The sequence below is a fragment of the Babylonia areolata genome, chromosome 11 (assembly GCF_041734735.1).
Source record: "Babylonia areolata isolate BAREFJ2019XMU chromosome 11, ASM4173473v1, whole genome shotgun sequence".
Classification (NCBI taxonomy): Eukaryota; Metazoa; Mollusca; class Gastropoda; order Neogastropoda; family Buccinidae; genus Babylonia; species Babylonia areolata.
Genome location: NC_134886.1, coordinates 11,620,152 through 11,639,818, shown reverse-complemented (window position 1 = coordinate 11,639,818; position 19,667 = coordinate 11,620,152). Strand labels below are relative to the sequence as shown.

General features: G+C 46.7%; 1 protein-coding gene across 1 annotated transcript in view; it reads left to right on the top strand.

Moving 5' to 3' along the window:
* LOC143287141 (multidrug resistance-associated protein 1-like) overlaps positions 1–19,667 on the top strand; it is a 96,604-nt gene that overhangs the window by 26,311 nt on the left and 50,626 nt on the right. Inside the window, exons 7-11 of the mRNA XM_076595086.1 lie at positions 3,106–3,236; positions 5,830–5,997; positions 6,997–7,210; positions 11,275–11,436; positions 17,955–18,132. Coding sequence (XP_076451201.1) covers positions 3,106–3,236; positions 5,830–5,997; positions 6,997–7,210; positions 11,275–11,436; positions 17,955–18,132 — 853 coding nt within the window. The remainder of the gene's footprint in view (positions 1–3,105; positions 3,237–5,829; positions 5,998–6,996; positions 7,211–11,274; positions 11,437–17,954; positions 18,133–19,667) is intronic.

The following is a 19,667-nucleotide window of genomic DNA, read 5'->3' as shown; positions in this document are numbered from 1 at the left end:
GAGTACTGAGCACACTGTAACTGTGAAACACTGTAGCAGTAAACTGATATCAGCATGTAAAATAATACATGAATAATAAACAAGATAATAGAATCAGTGGCTTTGATAAAATACTGGCAAACTGAGAGAACAGATAGTAATCAGTGCACAACACACAAAGGTTGGAAGTGCCATGGCTTAACCATTAAGTGGTGAATAACTTTCACAAGTAATCTGTTTCAACAAAGCCAAATATCAACATAACTAAGCTTGTACTCAGCATTTAAATATCCTCCACTGAAACGGGACAAGTAACCCAACCTTCATCAGTGACAGCAGATGAGAAAGAATGCGTCATCCACTAGAACATTATCGAACGAACTATCAGTTTCCAGAGACATCACTGACTGTGACGTTTAGAAGGATTAAATGGAATACTGCTCCAAGCATATGACGACATGACAATTTTCTAGATCAATCATAGCCGAGCTGTGACTACATGTCAAAGCAATAACTGAACAAAGCAATATCAACATACTCATATGAATACAAGTACTGTATCAAAGAATACCATTTACAAATCATGAGCACATTCTGCACACTGTACTTACAGTGATACGCAGCGAGATGTCAACCTCTGGGACAACACGCACGCACACACACACACACACACACACACACACTGCTTGCGAAACAGCAAGAGAGAAAGAGAGCAGGCTCTCGTCAAATGACTGACCAGGTAGAAAATGACCAGATGATCACCCACTCCGCCAATTTATGCAAGTTAAGCGGACTGCAAAGACAATCACGTGTGCTGCGAAGCAGATTGGTTCAAATCAGGCTAAATCTGATAAAAACTGTGCTTGTTTCAAGGTGTTCAATGATAGATTTCTAAATGATTCCTGAACCGATTTACGTCAGATAGGTCGCAAAAGAAAGAACTCAACGCCTACTTTCTAATGAGTGTAAAATGAAGTGTTGATTATTAATTAAGATGAATTTATAATCTTAATTTAAGTCACCTGAAAAGGGTCAGTTTTAGCGAGCTCATCGTGGAAAATTACAAACTGCGTTAAATCAGTTCAACGTAGGCAAACATAAATGAAACAGATTTAAAGATGGAATTTCGACGATTCTGCCAGTATATAATACTTGTAGTTTACTGATCCGACAAAAGAGATATTAATTAAATACGCTGCATCACAAACACAAGTTTTCGCTCAGCTAATGACGAACAGCGAACTGGTCGAGGAGTTGGTTGTCTGGCGAGGACAAAATGACGTAGGCTTAGCGTCAGTTGAAATAAGTACACTGACGAATGATTAAACTAAAATCAAGTATGCTTCTAACTGATTAAAGTGTGTGTGTAAACACAACAAATATTACAGTGAATGATGAGAGACTTGATTTAATAGATGATTAGAGAATAGGTTTAGAATGGGCTTTGCATCAAACTGGGAATGGCGTCACACATTCTGCGCGAGTCATTGAAGACTGGCGGTTAGTTGTGAAAAAAAAGCGTCTGCAATAGCTCGTGTGGTAAAGAGTTTTTTAAGCAAGCAGAGCGCTTGGTTACACACATAATTAGATAAAATAAGACTAAATTTTGAGAAACTTAATGAGAAACGTGCAAAATGTTTTGAACTCGAATATAAGGCTCTTTCATATCCCTGAGTATCTGTCTGTCTGTTTGTCTGAGCGACTTCACTATCACTTTGTTTCGAACTTGTTGGCACTTAATTACTACGGTCGTCAACAGAGTATATGTATGATATTGTTTGCTGTTGATGACACACAGGGCTTCAGGGTTTACAAACAGTTCAGGATCACTTTGGAACGTGCGCAGTTTTCTTCTTGGGGGCAAAATGGTGACGCTGAATTTCCGGCATTCAGCGGTGTTTGCAGACAAGGGAACGATGGGTACTTTCTTGAACGTGCACTTTTTCACTGAAAAACCACAACTGTCGTTTTTAAACCACTTTACAACTGTCACTTTGTGACCGAAACATGGATAGTTCAAACACATTATTCAAGCTGTTCATGCGAGCCGTGTGCTTGAACCAGTTTGTGTTTTTAATGACAGGTTAGAGGAAGTACGATATTGCTGCCTGCGTTATTTAGTTTTAATCGTCTCTCGATTTAAACATTGTTTTTTAGAACAGATCTGCTATTCTGAAGTGGTCCCTGACCTTCTTTTTCTGTCGCGTCATCTGAATCGTTTCAGAGCTACTACTCGCACGCTGCTCATTCCGAGTCCCCTATATACACCCACACCCGAGTACTTCTTCGTCGGCAGTCCACGGAGAACCATCGATGTAAGGTCGCTAAGAAGCAACACACCAGAGGAGACCCTGCACTGCTGCTGGTCACTTCGTTGGTGTTCAGTAATGCCTGTTCTGATTTAAGGAACTTAGGACACCACCTATTAAGCCATCCTACTGACGACAATAATCGTTAAATCGCGGAGCCAGTCTGAGTGAGCGTCCCCACCCACCCACCTCCGACCCCCGCCCTCGGAGTAGTAACCACCAACGCAGCCCTCAAACAACACTACCCAGTGAATCTGCCGACACTGAAGACCCTGACATGACTCACCCCAAGCACGAAAGTTGAGGGCGATCGAAACAGGTCACCATGAGAGCAGGGCAAAAAAGGTCACAGAACTTGGGACTCTCGGTGATGATGGAGGAGGAGAAGGATGACGACGATGATGACGACGATACTGCTATGGGGTCCATTTTGGTTTGGAACAACATGACGAGGCTGTACTCTATGCTTCCTTTCATAATGATATACCGGCGATAACCAGACCCGAGAGATACAGACAGTTGCATTATTGGTTACGAAATCTGAGCAACGCTCCCAAAGATGCATCCGTGAAGTGGATGATACTCGACAGTGTGGTCCCAGTCTTCCCACTTAAGTCCATATAGCACACTCAGCTCTCTGTAGGAGCCGGCCACAGGTGAAACAAACACACACCTCTGTTAAGAATCGAACCCACGTCCTCCCAGCCGTACGTCCGCGACGCTAATCACTCCGCCACGGCGGCTGGTGGCATTGTTCTTTTTTTGTTTGTTTATTGTTGTTGTTTTCAACTGAATTCACCTGTGTTTGAATCACCAGACTGATCATGGTGGGCTTCCGCAAACCCCTGCAGGAGGGTGACCTGTGGATGCTGAACCCCCGTGACCACAGCGCCACCGTGGTCCCCACGCTGGAGAAGTCTCTGCAGCAAGCTGGGGCGTTCAAGCAACGTAAAGGCCCCAGGTGGGGCCTTCAGTCCGGGGTGTATAGCATTGTTTGATTTGATTTGATGTGGATACTGATATAGCGCCTGTTCTCGGTCGGAGACCAAGCTATGAGCGCTATACTCGGGCTCATTGGCACAGTAGGCTGCCTACCTGGGTAGAGCTGACTGAAAGCTGTCACTGGGCGCTCATCATTCTTTTCCTGTGTTATTCAATCAGATTTCAGGCACGCACACATACACAATCAAACAGCAATATAACATGTAGGCAGCTATACTCCGTTTTCGGGGGTGTGCATGCTGGGTATGTTCTTATTTCCATAACCCATGGAACGCTGACATGGGTTACAGGATCTTTAACGTGCGTATTTGATCTGTGTGCGTATACACATGAAGGGTTTCATGCACTAGCAGGTCTGCACATATGTTGACCTGAGAGATCGGAAAAATCTTCACCCTTTAGCCACCAGACGCCGTTACTGAGATTCGAACCCGGGATCCTCAGATTGGAAGTCAAACGCTTTAACCACTCGGCTGTTGCAACCGTTATTGTTGAAATCATTATCATTACAGCATGCTTCTGTATCTTGCTTTATGTGTTGCCTTTCTTCTGTCTATATACAGACGGTTGCTGCCTTTATCTTAATTAATTCACAAGTGATCGTTGCCTTTTCCTTTTTCCTTTCCTTTTCTTCTCATGTGTTTCCCGTCCAAAATAGTGAACATGATACAGACACAAAGGGAGGATTAATAATGGTAACGTTTCCGTTTGGGACCCCACAATTGCAAGAGAAACACGGAAGGTAAGACTGGCAAAATAGCACACCGTAATCGTGTTCCTCCCTTCACAGGAAACGCTACCCCCACCCCTCCAATGAGTCTCAGCTCAGGAGCTGTAAGTCGAAGGACTCCCATAGCAGCCTGCACCCCACCCCCTTAAGATCCCACACGCATAGACGTTGTTCCCTGACATTGCATACCCATTCAAGCATTTCATCCGGCATTGAATTTCTGCACCGTTCCGTAGAGAGGTCACAAATGTCCATGTGATACTCCCATGAATGAGGCTTTTAACACCCTCACTGAAGACGCCGGTACTCCTTGAATCATGTAAAACCAGAACCGTGTATGTGAGAAACACCCAGATCTGGACAAGTCCGCCTATCAGTGTATCTCTGGAAACAGCAGTTCACAGTTCTCGGAGTTAGAACCAACGCTTCACATGAATGCCTCACGACAATGAGGTCTTTGATACGAAGGTGAAAAGTGGCGGAGGGTGAGCGAGACAGATAAGCCACACACGGAAACATTTATATCGACATGACACAGGTCAATGTCCTCGAGTGTCAATAAAAACTTGCTGACGGCCAAGTTCAAAGACAGAAAATTGTGATTTATAATGGGAAAATAAGAAAGCAAGACTAACATTGTCTAAAATAACCCCATAAAGGACTGATGTCACACCGAAAAAAATGTACACCTAGTTCATGACCAAATCCAGTACCTCTTCTGGTTGCTTATTTTGAAGACGGTTCTCCAGAACCATGATAGGAATGGAGGAGTCCTGGCCCTCCTCCCCACCCCCTCCCCTCTCCAGGAAGGACGAATGCTTTCGAGTGAATTCCGTGCTTAAAAACCAAATCTCTCTCTCTCTCTCTCTCTCTCTCTCTCTCTCTCTCTCAACACACAGAGGAACATTTCACAACATTTGTATGCTGCTGTAACAGCTACAAGAACAACAAAAAAGATGTGTCCGTTTTGTTGCTGGTGGCGGGCGGCAGGCGTGATGATTATGACTGTGGTGTCTTGTCTTGTCTTGTCTTGTCTTCAACTTGTCACAGCTCAGAGTCGTCGTTGCATGCACTGACCGAGGGTGACCATGTTGTGTGGAGCTCCAGTGTCCTTACACAATTGTAGGTTCGTCGTGCGTCAGTAACAAAGACTTATTCTTTTCTCTCTGCCCAGTGTGTGTGTGTGTGTGTGTTCAAAAACCCAACAGGGTGCTGAGGAAATCTTGACTACAGGACTTGAGACAGGCGAAAAAACGGTTCAGACTGACCTGTAGGTGGTAACTTGTCCCATGATGAAAGAGTTTCCCAACGTTTCGGGCCCAAGGCCCTTCTTCATGGGGAGAAAAGTAGAGAATGGAGAAGAAAAGAGAGGACAAAACCAAGACAGAGGTAAAACTAAGAACTGTGAGGAGTAATCAAAAAGAAAAAAAGAAAAGAAAGGACAAAAAAGAACGGAGAAAAAGGTGAGCAATATTTACAAACGAAAAAAAGGGGGGATGGTTAAACACTTGGGGGAGAAAGGAGGGTTGTGCTTCGCCAAAAGATGAAAAGGTGTAAGAATGTATGTGCTGGTCAGTGTGTGTGTGTGTCTACAAGAGGACTGACCAGTGGCAGTCATCCCCTACCACCCTCACAACCTTACCATCTGTGACATCATCCGGAATAACTTCCACATCATCCAGAATGACCCGTTCCTAGGACAGGTTTTTCACAGACCCCCCCTGATAGCGTTCCAGAGAGAGAAGAACCTCCATGACTTGCTTGTGAGGACCAGAATCAGCCACCAAACAGGTAACCCTGCTCCCCCAGGATGTAGCCCGTGTGGCGAGGCCAAGTGTAAGACCTGTGCCCACATCGATGCCTCCACAACCTTTGTGGGCCCCCAAGGCCAGTTCATCCCTCGGTCCAATTACACTTGCAAGTCAATGGACATTGTGTACATTTTCACCTGCTCTCTGTGCCACAAGCTCTGTGTGGGTGAGACCTGCCGGACATTAAATGAACATTTCTCAGAGCACCTTCGCTCAATGCGGCTAACTACAGTGACCCTATAGGTCAACACTTCAACAGCCCATTGCACAACTACACGCATGCAAAGGTGGCAGCTGAATGGCAAAACCCGAGCAACAGAGCACACAGCAATCACATCGAGTCCCACGTGATCAGCCGCCTGGGGACCATCCAGCCTGCAGGCATCAACACCAGAGTGATGGACCCCTAGTGGCCCTGGGCCCTCTTCTCTCTCTTTTCTCCTCTCTTTTCACTGCTCCTGTCCCCCTGCAATCCACCTTCAGACACACACACACTCTCTTTCTCTCTCTCTCACTCTCTCCCCTCCCCTCTCTCTCTCTCCCCCACTATTTCTCTCCCCCCCCCTCTCTCTCCTCCACTCTCTCTCCCTCCCTCCCTGTCTCTCACTCCCTCTCTCTCTCCCTCCCTCCCTTTTCTTTCTCTCCACTTACACACACAGGCACACACACACACACACACACACACACACACTGACCAGCACACACATTCTTACACCTTTTCATCTTTTGGCGAACCACAACCCTCCTTTTCCCCCCTCCAGCCTCCCCCCCTCCAGTGTTCAACCATCCCCCCTTCTTTTCCTTTGTAAATATTGTTCACCTTTTTCTCTGTTCTTTTTTGTCCTTTTTTTCCATTTGATTACTCCTCACAGTTCTTAGTTTTACCTCTGTCTTGGTTTTGTCCTCTCTTTTCTTCTCCATTCTCTACTTTTCTCCCCATAAAGAAGGGCCTTGGGCCCGAAACGTAGGGAAACTCTTTCATCATGGGACAAGTTACCACCTACAGGTCAGTCTGAACCGTTTTTTCGCCAACAGGGTGCTCTTTGGAAATGTTGGAGAGTGTGTATTTGGAAATGTTTGTTCTCGGCATGAAAAGTTTATTTTGTAGTAATCCATACTCCAATAGGGGTGAAAGGATAATTAAAACTTGAAACTTGTTACAAAGAGAGGCGCGAGGCTCTCATGAACTCCTGGGACACGTGCAGGGAGCAAGGGGCGGCCAGAGTGTGGGAGCGGCCAGGGGGTGGAGGGAAGAGGGGGGAGGAAGGCGAGGACCAGCGACCCACAGCCTCCAGGAACAACAACGGCAGCACTGAAGACCTCATGGAGGAGAGCATCCCTCTGCTGGCAGCCACCTCCGGGCCTCCGTCCTCCTACAGGTCAGTATGGAGACAGGGTGGGGGGGAGTGTTGAGGAGTGTTGTGGACAGGTGGAGGGAGAGGAGTGTTTTAGACAGGGTGTGTGGGGTGGGGGGGGGGAGAGGAGTGTTGTGGACAAGGTGTGTGGGGGGAGAGGAGTGTTATGGACAGGGTGTGTGGGGTGGGGGGCAGAGGAGTGTTGTAGACAGGGGGTGGGGGGGAGAGGAGTGTTGTAGACAGGGTGTGGGGGGTAGAGGAGTGTTGGGGACAGGGTGTGGGGGGTAGAGGAGTGTTGTGGACAGGGTGTGGGGGTAGAGGTGTGTTGTGGACAGGGTGGGAGGGGGGCAGAGGAGTGTTGTGGACAGGGTGTGGGGGGGGGAGAGGAGTGTTGTGGACAGGGTGTGTGTGGGGGGAGAGGAGTGTTGTGGACAGGGTATGGGGGGGAGGAGTGTTGTGGACAGGGTGGGAGGGGGGGAGAGGAGTGTTGTGGACAGGGTGTGGGGGGGGAGGAGTGTTGTGGACAGGGTTGGGGGGGGGAGAGGAGTGTTGTGGACAGGGGGGGGGGAAGGAGTGTTGTGGACAGGGTGTGGAGGAAGAGGAGTGTTGTGGACAGGGTGGGGGGGGGAAAGGAGTGTTGTGGACAGGGTGTGGGGGGGGGAGGAGTGTTGTGGACAGGGTGTGGGGGAAGAGGAGTGTTGTGGACAGGGTGGGGGGAGAGGAGTGTTGTGGACAGGGTGGGGGGTAGAGGAGTGTTGTGGACAGGGTGTGGGGGGTAGAGGAGTGTTGTGGACAGGGTGTGTGGGGGGGAGAGGAGTGTTGTGGACAGGGTGTGGGGGGGGGGAGAGGAGTGTTGTGGACAGGGTGTGGGGGGGGGAGAGGAGTGTTGTGGACAAGGTGTAGGGGAAGAGGAGTGTTGTGGATAGGGTGTGGGGGGAGAGGTGTTTTGTGGACAGGGTGGGAGGGGGGAGAGGGGAGAGGAGTGTTGTGGACAGGGTGGGAGGGGGGGAGAGGGGAGAGGAGTGTTGTGGACAGGATGTGGGGGGGAGAGGAGTGTTGTTGACAAGGTGTGGGGGGAGAGGATTGTTGTGGACAGGGTGTGGGGGGGGAGAGGAGTGTTGTGGACAGGGTGTGGGGGGGAGAGGAGTGTTGTTGACAAGGTGTGGGGGGAGAGGATTGTTGTGGACAGGGTGTGGGGGGGGAGAGGAGTGTTGTGGACAGGGTGTGGAGGGGAGAGGAGTGTTGTGGACAGGGTGGGGGGAGAGGAGTGTTGTGTGTAGGGTGGGCGTGGAGAGGAGTGTTGTGGACAGGGTGTGGGGGGGAGAGGAGTGTTGTGTATAGGGTGGGCGTGGAGAGGAGTGTTGTGGACAGGGTGGGGGGGGGGGAGAGGAGTGTTGTGGACAGGGTGGGGGGGGAGATGAGTGTTGTGGACAGGGTGGGGGGTAGAGGAGTGTCGTGGACAGGGTGGGGGGGGAGAGGAGTGTTGTGGACAGGGTGGGGGGGAGAGGAGTGTTGTGGACAGGGTGGAGGGGAGAAGAGTGTTGTGGACAGGGTGGGGGGGGAGAGGAGTGTTGTGGACAGGGTTGGGGGGGAGAGGAGTGTTGTGGACAGGGTGTGGGGGGGGGAGAGGAGTGTTGTTGACAGGGTGTGTGTGTGGGGGGGGGGGAGAGGATTGTTGTGGACAGGGTGTGGGGGGGAGAGGAGTGTTGTGGACAGGGTGGGGGGAGAGGAGTGTTGTGGACAGGGTGGGGGGCAGAGGAGTGTTGTGGACAGGGTGGGGGGGGAGAGGAGTGTTGTGGACAGGGTGGGGGGGGGAGAGGAGTGTTGTGGACAGGGTGGGGGGGGGGGAGGAGTGTTGTGGATAGGGTGGAGGGGAGAGGAGTGTTGTGGACAGGGTGGGCGTGGAGAGGAGTGTTGTGGACAGGGTGGGGGGGGGGGGGAGGAGTGTTGTGGATAGGGTGGAGGGGAGAGGAGTGTTGTGGACAGGGTGGGCGTGGAGAGGAGTGTTGTGGACAGGGTGGGGGGGGGGGGAGGAGTGTTGTGGATAGGGTGGAGGGGAGAGGAGTGTTGTGGACAGGGTGGGCGTGGAGAGGAGTGTTGTGGACAGGGTGGGGGGGAGAGGAGTGTTGTGGACAGGGTGGGGGGGAGAGGAGTGTTGTGGACAGGGTGGGGGGGGAGAGGAGTGTTGTGGACAGGGTGGGGTGGGATAGGGAGAGGAGTGCTGTTGACAGGGTGTGGGGGAGAGGAGTGTTGTGGACAGGGTGTGGGGAGTAGAGGAGTGTTGTGGACAGGGTGGGGGGAGAGGAGTGTTGTGGACAGGGTGTGGGGGGGAGGAGTGTTGTGGACAGGGTGTGGGGGGAGAGGATTGTTGTGGACAGCGTGGGGGGGAGAGGAGTGTTGTGGACAGGGTGGGGTGGGAGAGCAGTGTTGTGGACAGGATGTGGGGGGGGGGAGCAGTGTTGTGGACAGGATGTGGGGGGGGGGAGAGGAATGTTGTGGACAGGATGTGGGGGGGGGGGGAGAGGAGTGTTGTGGACAGGGTGTGGGGGAGAGGAGTGTTGTGGACAGGGTGAGGGGGGGGGGGGGGGCGGGAGAGGAGTGTTGTGGAGAGGGTGGGGGGGAGAGGAGTGTTGTGGACAGGGTGTGGGGGGTAGAGGAGTGTTGTGGACAGGGTGGGGGGGATGGGGAGAGGAGTGCTGTTGACAGGGTGGTGGGGGTGGTGAGGAGTGTTGTGGACAGGATGTGGGGGAAGAGGAGTGTCGTGGACAGGGTGGGGGGGAGAGGAGTGTTGTGGACAGGGTGGGGGGGAGAGGAGTGTTGGGGACAGGGTGGGGGGGAGAGGAGTGTTGGGGACAGGGTTGGGGGGAGAGGAGTGTTTTGGACAGGGTTGGGGGAGAGGAGTGTTGGGGACAGGGTGTGGGGGGAGAGGAGTGTTGTGGACAGGGTTGGGGGAGAGGAGTGTTGTGGACAGGGTGGGGGAGTAGAGGAGTGTTGTGGACAGGGTGGGGTGGGATGGGGAGAGGAGTGTTGTGGACAGGGTGTGGGGGAGAGGAGTGTTGTGGACAGGGTGGGGGAGTAGAGGAGTGTTGTGGACAGGGGGGGGGGGAGAGGAGTGTTGTGGACAGGGTGTGGGGAGTAGAGGAGTGTTGTGGACAGGGTGGGGGGGAGAGGAGTGTTGTGGACAGGGTGGGTGGGAGAGCAGTGTTGTGGACAGGGTGGGGGGCAGAGGAGTGCTGTGGACAGGGTGGGGGGGAGAGGAGTGTTGTGGACAGGGTAGGGGGGAGAGGAGTGTTGTGGACAGGGTGGGGGGGAGAGCAGTGTTGTGGATAGGATGGGGGGGGGGGGAGAGGAGTGTTGTGGACAGGGTGGGGGGGAGAGGAGTGTTGTGGACAGGGTGGGGGGGATGGGGAGAGGAGTGCTGTTGACAGGGTGGTGGGGGTGGTGAGGAGTGTTGTGGACAGGATGTGGGGGAAGAGGAGTGTCGTGGACAGGGTGGTGGGGGTGGTGAGGAGTGTTGTGGACAGGATGTGGGGGGTAGAGGAGTGTTGTGGACAGGGTGGGGGGGAAGAGGAGTGTTGTGGAGAGGATGGGGGGGAGAGGATTGTTGTGGACAGGGTGGGGGGAAGAGGAATGTTGTGGACAGGGTGGGGGGGAGAGGAGTGTCGTGGACAGGGTGGGGGGGAAGAGGAGTGTTGTGGACAGGGTTGGGGGGGAGAGGAGTGTTGTGGACACTCTGTGTCATTTATATGTGTTTGAGTTTCAGTTCACATCCTCTATTTCCGCAGAAATGGGTGACAAGTTTTATACATCTTTGAGTCTCTATGTGTCAAGCGCGCCTGTGTATGTGGTTTTGCTCACGTTTTCTGACCACACTGCAGGTGTCTATATCTATCGGGCCTGGCTGACTCTGGGATGTATCATGAAAGTAAGCCTAGCGGTCACACAGACACAGAAATCTTAGTGGATCTCCATAGCAACACCGTCATCATCCTCTTCTTCCATTCATCATAAACAGTGACATTTGCTGTTTCTCACGTGTGCGATCTTGCACGACTAAGGCGAACCCGTGTTTCCTTTCTGTGTGACAGTTCCATGGCGAAGGAGGAAGGGCAGAAGAGGGGGGCGGAGGGGGAGGTTACCTTCAGTCTGCTGCGTGTGATGGTGAGGACGTACTACGCGGACGTTCTGTTCTCATACCTGTGCAAAATGGTGTCCGACTTCCTTCAGTACCTGGCCCCACTGCTGCTCAGGTGAGCTGACGGCAAGGCGGCCACTGCTTTGCACGTGTGCTCGGCTGGTTTGTGCTGCTTGTTTCTTGGTTTGGTGGGGTTTTTTGGGGGGAGTGTTGGTTTTTTGTTGTTGTTTTTTTATATACCACAGGGATTTGGATAATGAGGGTTTAAACTGATATATAGAGGCACCCCCTGTGGTGTGATGGCTACCAGCCTCATATTATAGACATATAACAAATACTAGCATCATATCACAAACAAATAATGAATACAAGCCGAATGCTGTGAAGCTGTAAATCCAAACCTATAAAATGAGCTTCAAACATAAACATATTAATGCGAGCCTGGTAGTATTGAAATATAAATGCAAGAATGGATCTATAACTTTAATTGTATTCACAAACATACGACTGTACATGAACAAAAAATACGTGAATGCAAGTTTTAGAAATATACCTACCAGCACAAGGATTGTAACATTAACATGTCAACACAGGCATGGTAGTGTTACATATAAACACAAAACGTATACATATAAACCTTTTTTGCGGGGTGCTTCTATCAAATCAGCGCGTCCGTGCAGACTGATTTAACGTACTTGCAAAACCCATCAAGTGCCAAAAATTACTCATTTCTCTATTAGGTTAAAACGTGTTATGTAAACCAAAGGTAAGCGGTGTTTTCTTTTCAAAACAACGACCCTCAACACCCACTCTTCCCCAGAATTATTGTGTGTTGGTGTCAGTTTGAACCGTCAAAATTAGCAAGTTGGACGAAAGGTTCGTTTCACCAGTGTGAAATGAAACAACAAAAGCTTAATGAAGCTAGAGTCTTTATATAAAACTGTCAGTTTCCTTCGGCTTTCTTTTTTTTCTGTTTCTTTGTGTTCTCTTACAGTACAGCACTACTCCCAAGAGTGCACGGGTTTTGCAAACATACACTAAAAGTACAGTCGTACTTCATAATTGTACTCTCACATGACCAGCTACAGGAAGTTGAGCGAGACGATTTACGGGTGGTTTCAAGAGAAAGATAAATTGGTTCTTTCAGAAAGATTAGGGCAGAGGTTTTGTGTTACACTGGGATACGTCCATTCATAAGGTGGGAAGGGTGGGAAGGTAAAATAGGTTGGTCGTTAGCGGATGTTTGCTGTAAATGATCTTGTGTTCCACTAGTTTCTGAGTACTGTTTCGTGCAGGGCGAAATTTATGGGTTCACACCTGTTTGCTTCTCTCTCTCTCTCTCTCTCTCTCTCTCTCTAAAACCGATTGGTCTTTAGCGGGTGTTACTGCTTTATATGGGGCTGTTGCATGTATGGTTCGAAAAGTCGGCCAAGGTACAATAAAGTGTAATGACTGTTTTGAATGTAAACGAAAGAATCCATAAGTTAAAAGGTTATTTAAGGGATCTGAAATATGTAAAGCAGATACAAATAAGACATAGGAAAGAGAAAAGCGTATGTTACACCCAGAAAATAATATGTTAAGAAAACAAAGGAGAGAGAATTTGAAGGAAATAGGTTGAGAAGATTTAGAGATTCTGTCAATGATTCTAAAACCTTCTGGGCATTAATAAGATTTATGAACAGAAAGCTTTTGTGTATAATGGGATATCTTTGCAGCAATGATATAATCATTTCTTTATGGTTTTCAGTGATACTGACGATGATACACCACAAAAAAGAGAACAGTTTAATAGAAGAAGATGATACATTTCAACCATTGTTAAAATCCCATATCTAAAGAAGAGGTTACTTCTAGTGTTAGACATTTGAAATCAGGAATGAGTACAGGACCAGAAAAAAAAGTCCTGCAGGTTAACGCTTGCAAATTCATATTGACCTTCTTCTTCAAGTATTCAACCAACTTTTGGAAAATGTAACATTTCCTTTAGAATGGTCAGAATCCATGATTCCAGTCCACAAAAAGGAGATGTCAGTAATTCTGATAAATATCGTGGAGCAGTGTTTACCAGTAAAGTTTACACTCATATACTGAACAACAGATGAACAAAGGAAGAACTAATAATTGAACAGCAAGCAGGCTTTAGAAGTGATTATAGTACAGCAGATCATAGTTTTACATTGTGTTCTATTGTGCAAAAATATTTGCTTAACAATACTTAACTTTACGTTGCATTTGTAGACTTTAAGAAGGCCTTCGATTCTGTGAGTTGTAATGCTCTGTGGCATGTTTTGCGTGAAAGTAGTGTAAATGGTAAATAAATTGTATATGGTTATCAGAGGTATCTATAAATCAATATTTGCATGTGTGCATGCGAATGGTGTGTGTTTAGAATACTTTAGTTGTCAAAATGGGGTAAATTAAGGTTGTGATTTGAACCCACGGATGTTCTCCTTTTTCATTAATGACTTAACAGTGACATTGTCAAGGAAAAGAAGATGTGGGATTCAGTTAATCCCGGGAGCTATTCAAATATCTTTTCTGTTATTCGCAGACGATGTTATTTTTTGTCAGGAACTGTTATGGGTTTACAAAACCAATTGAATGCTTTGAAAGAAGAAGCAGATCGTTTAAGCTTAACAATTAATTTAGATAAAACCAAAGTGGCTTTATGGAAATGTGGATGTTAAAGTAACCAATTCATACAAGTATTTGGGGGTGATGTTTTCAGCAGAATTAGTTTAAACTATGCGTGGGAAGAATATTGAATGAAAGCAAAGAAAGGTGTTATTGAAATACTGAAACCATTAAAGAAAGAAAGAAAAAAAAAAAGCTTAACTCGACTGATTTTAATCTATTTTTGAAAAAATATGTTTGACAAACAAATTGAACCTGTACTTAATATGCAGCCTAAGTTTTGGATCCAAAGGAAAATTCACAAATGGTAAAAGTGCACACCAATGCAATTAAACGTTTTCTGAATGTACCGATTCATTCATCCAACATAGTATTATATGGGGGAAAACGGCAGATATCCTTTGTACATAAAAACTTTTGTGAAATGTATCAAATATTGGTTGAAATTGTTGAAGCTTCCATAATTACGTTTGTGTAAACAGGCTTATGTTGTGATGAAATTACAATTGGAATTAGGTAAAGAAAACTGGGCCTATAATGTTAAAAAGGTTCTAGTTTTGGAATTGTGTGGATGTCTCAGGTAGTGGGAAATGAAGAGTGATCAGAAACTGTAGGGAGAGCTGGGCAGTACAAGAAGCCCCCCTCTGTCAAGTGTTTCGGCCCTTAACTCCTTACACTCTAAGGGGGCCGGGCCACACCCAGGTCATGACTCCTCGATGCCCTTGTATTGCCACCTTTTTTTTTCTTTTTTCCCTGGTCCACAGCAGGTTCGAACCTGCGCCTACAGAGTGGTCGCCACTTCAGGACCAAGTCACCTTTCTGGCAGACGTTTTAACCACTGAGCCATTGCATGCCTAGTTTGAGTAGGGAAAATTTAATCCTTATGGAGTTTACTTTCATTCCTCCTCGACCAGATCCAGCTGGAACTCTTTTCTGCTGCTCTTGCCATTGCCTTGAGAGCCCAAGGGGGCCGGGCCACACCCAGGTCATGACTCCTCGATGCCCTTGTATTGCCACCTTTTTTTTTCTTTTTTCCCTGGTCCACAGCAGGTTCGAACCTGCGCCTACAGAGTGGTCGCCACTTCAGGACCAAGTCACCTTTCTGGCAGACGTTTTAACCACTGAGCCATTGCATGCCTAGTTTGAGTAGGGAAAATTTAATCCTTATGGAGTTTACTTTCATTCCTCCTCGACCAGATCCAGCTGGAACTCTTTTCTGCTGCTCTTGCCATTGCCTTGAGAGCCCATGTCCTCTCTCTGCCAGAAATTTTCAGCCGTTTCATGAGGCTGCAGGCAGATGCGCTCACAAACCCTCTTGCACCAGTCTCTATGGCGAGGACTTGTAGATGTGGGCTTCCTCCATTCTGCTTTCGTGTGTCTCCATGTGTACCGTCCTTGGCTAAACGCCGCTTTGCAAGAACTGAGGACATGTTCCACTGTTTGTTTGCCATGGCAGAGTGGGCACGCAGGGTCCTCTGATTTTTCCGATTTCACTAAGTTTATATTCGAAGGAAGGAGGTCGTACACAGATCTTAGGATGAGGCTGATCCTCAGAGGGGCCATGTTCCACATGTCGCTCCAGCTGAGGCTCCTTTGGAGTGCATTTTCCCATGTTGTCCACTGCCCCTGCTGGCCTTGCCGGACTGCCTTCTGGACTCTTTTATCATCCTCTTCCTTCCTGATCTTCGGTATGATCATGTCTCTTTTTACTTTCCCCTTTGCCTTGGACCACCATTCCATCTTTGTCGATCCCAGGCCTTGTCTGCTGGCTTGGGTGTGTCCTATTATTTCCTTCGTCTTAAGGCTTTCTTTCGCTGCACTGATTGCCTCCCTGACTTTCCACTTTCTGCCAGCCCTCAGCTTGGGTTGGCTGGATCACACAATACTGTCTCCTAAGTCTTCGTGCATGCTGAGAAAAGTCTTGCCTTCCCTACTTTGTATTATTCGACAATAGATTTCAGAGGTAGCACAAGCGTTGTTTGGAGACAGTAGAGTGCCACGTCAGTGAGATCAGGTGGGGCACAAAGCCATGTGCGTGTGTACTTGTTGATCTTTGCCTCAATCGACTCGACTGTGCTACAGCTAATATCATATCAGGAGAGTCCACAGGAGCTTTGGTATCAGCATAGACTGTAGGCACCACTCTTTGTATTTGCCAGGAAAGCCACACTGGTCTCTACGTGTATGATATGCAGGCCTTCTTCTGCTGTCTGCTTGGTTTCCTTTCCTCTTTTTATATCTTTCAGGGATTCATCATACCATCTTCCAAGACCCTTGGCTAGTTCATCTTAAACCATTGGAATGGCTTGGTTGGCTACAGTGAATGTGACCGTTTCAACTACCTTTCCTTTACACAGTGAGAGGCTCCGTGATTTCTTTGGTTTGAACTTCATTCTCGCTAAGGCAACTAGCTCGTCCAACCACTTCAATATTTCACGGGTGCCATTCTATTTTGTTGAAAGGACTGTTGTGTCATCCATTAAACTTTCAAAGGAGGTACCTGGTTTCCGTTGCCGAGGTCGGCTCGATCTGTTCCCTTCACTGAGGCCTTCAAGATCACTTCCATTGCCAGCACGAACAGGATTGGAGAAGTTGCACAGCCCATGGCTATGCCCACTGATCCAATCTGTCGTGTATTCCTTGGTGGTAAACCCCATTGAGAAGCATTGGAAGGATGTCTTCAGCATTTCCCTGGTGTTCGTTGGTACATGGTGCATCTCGAGAGCCAGTTGGATCGTCTCATGAAGAACTGACCCGTACGCATTTGCCAGATCCAGCCATACCACGTCTGGATCCTTTTTCTCTGCCTTTGCTCTTTGGATTGCATCTCAATTCATGGTGGAGTAATTGTCGTTAAGTATCGACAATGAAAATCGGCTTTGTATCTTCTAAATGCCTGATTTATTCTCATCCAAACACTAGAAGAATAATGTGGTTGCAGTGTATGATAAGCGATCACAGACAGAATTGTAAAACTGTATGTTATGTATGACAGACAAACAAAATGACGTAAGCTTAGCATCAGTTGAATTCTTTAGACTGTAGAATGATTAAACTGAAATCAACTATGCTTCTTACTGATTAAAGTGTGTGTGTAAGCACAACAAATATAATATTGCAACAAACGATACAGTGACTTGACTTAATAGATGTTCTGATTAGTTTAGAATGGGCACCTATTATTCAAATTTGGAATGGCGTCATGCCTTATGCCCGAGTCATTGAAAGGCAGCAGGTACGCTGTGAAAAAAATGGCGTCTGCTATAGTTCAGCTTTCTTCTTGTGCTGTGAATTGAACTACGATTATTTGCAGCCAGCTGAGCGCTTGGCTACATTTAAAAAAACAACAAAAAACGACTTTATCGTCTGATGATGATCTTACAATACTGTCAATAGCTGAATTTATTGCAGAAGCACAGATAGTAAGACTCAGCCTCACTAATCAGAACCTTACCAGACTAAATGTGGAGGATAACCACGTGTAATGTATGTCATCTTGTGTTCAGACAGCAAGTCAGATAATAAGGTAGATATTGAACAATGTCACAACGAGAATGGATGGTTGAGTTCTGTATTATTTCTTCTGATGTTTTTTGCTTCTCTTTCATTAATGTAATTTGAATACATAGAATTTAGGTGACAGTTGTTTTGCTTTACTTTCTTTCTTTCTCTTTTTCTTTCTTTCTTTCTTTTGTTTCTTTTGGCTGGAATAAGCAGTGTGTTGTATTGTACTTGTGGTGAAATAATGATAACACATTTCACCCCCTTGTCAGTAGCAGGTAATGACAATGAAATTTCAAAGCCTATCTCTCCATCTGTGTGTGTGTGTGTGTGTGTGTGCGCGCGCGCGCGCGCGCCATGCTTTACCTTAATACCTATAAATATTTCTTGTAAACATGTGAACGTCAAGAAAGCATGGAAACCTTCAATAAGCACACAAACCTTAAAAAAAAATGAAAGAAAAAAAGAAGAAAGAAACGCACTGACGTGTTACAGCCTGCTGATCACACACATTCGAAGTCCAGAGGACCAGCCCTGGAAGGGTTACGTCATCGCTGGCGTCATGCTGGCTGCCTCTTGGTGCCAGACCTCCTTCTACCACCAACATTATCATATTGCCATGACGACGGGCATGCGCATGAAAACAGCTCTGATGGCCACCATTTACAAAAAGGTTTGGATTTTTGTTGTTGGTGGTGGTTGTGGTGGTTGGTTGGTTTTGTTGTTGTTGGTGGTGGTGGTGGTTGGTTGGTTTAGTTGTTGGTGGTGGTTGCGGTGGTTGGTTGGTTTTGTTGTTGGTGGTTGGTTTTGTTGTTGTTGTTGGTTGGTTTTGTTGTTGTTGTTGTTGGTTGGTTTTGTTGTTGTTGTTGTTGGTTGGTGTTGTTGTTGTTGCTGGTTGATTTTGTTGTTGGTTGGTGTTGTTGTTGTTGCTGGTTGGTTTTGTTGTTGCTGGTTGGTGTTGTTGTTGTTGTTGGTTGGTTTTGTTGTTGTTGTTGTTGGTTGGTGTTGTTGTTGTTGCTGGTTGGTTTTGTTGTTGTTGTTGTTGGTTGATTTTGTTGTTGTTGTTGCTGGTTGGCTTTGTTGTTGTTGTTGGTTGATTTTGTTGTTGTTGTTGTTGGTTGGTTTTGTTGTTGTTGTTGCTGGTTGGCTTTGTTGTTGTTGTTGGTTGGTTTTGTTGTTGTTGTTGCTGGTTGGTATTGTTGTTTTTGGTGGTGAGGAAAGAAAGTTTTATTTCTTTGTTCTTTGTTATTTTGCTAATGTTTTGATATACATTGACAATTATGTTGTGTGTGTGTGTGATTATGTGTGTATGTCAAGTCAAGTCAAGTCAAGATTTTATTTCATGATGGTAAATTGAATAAGCAACAATTGCTTTTTTTACATCAAGCCATCAATGAAAATAATAATAATAATAATTAAAGAGAAGGGGAAAAAATGAAAAAAAAATGAAGAAAAAATTTAGGGGGGAGAGAGAGAGAGAGAGAGAGAGAGAGAGAGAGAGAGAGACAAGCAGAAGAAGAGCAACAACAACAACAAAATGCATATATATATATATATATATATATATATATATATATATATATACACAAGAATACTGTGATAAAGAAATACAAAATTGCATTTCCATTTCACACACACACACACACACACACACACACACACACACACACACACACACACACACACACACACCACTGGATACAAATTCTCGGACACAATTACACCATGCCCATCCCACCCACATGCACATGTACCCCCATTTAGTGCAAAATCCTTGCCAACACAAGCATATACAAAACATTTCACAATTAATAGGAATATTAGACTAACAGGTCAAAATTTGTATTACTGTTAATTATTTTCAATGAGGTGATTCTTCAGATTTTTCTTAAACACGTTTTTATTTACGATACTTTTCAGAGTGAGTGGGAGATTATTCCATAATTTTCCACCAGAATACAGAAAGCTGGATTTGTAAAGGTTGTTTCTTAGTCTGGGTATGCAGAGCATGTGGTTGTGTCTGTGTTCATTAGTTTTGAATGTGTCTGCAATCTTTTTTGGAGCATTTCCATACATAACATTATGCATGCAAACAGCTTTGTTGAAGTACAGCCTGTTGTGAAAGGATAATATATTAAGTTGTTTATAGTCCATTGGGGTCAGAGAGTTCGGTTTCAACAATACTATTTTCAGTGCTCTTTTATACAT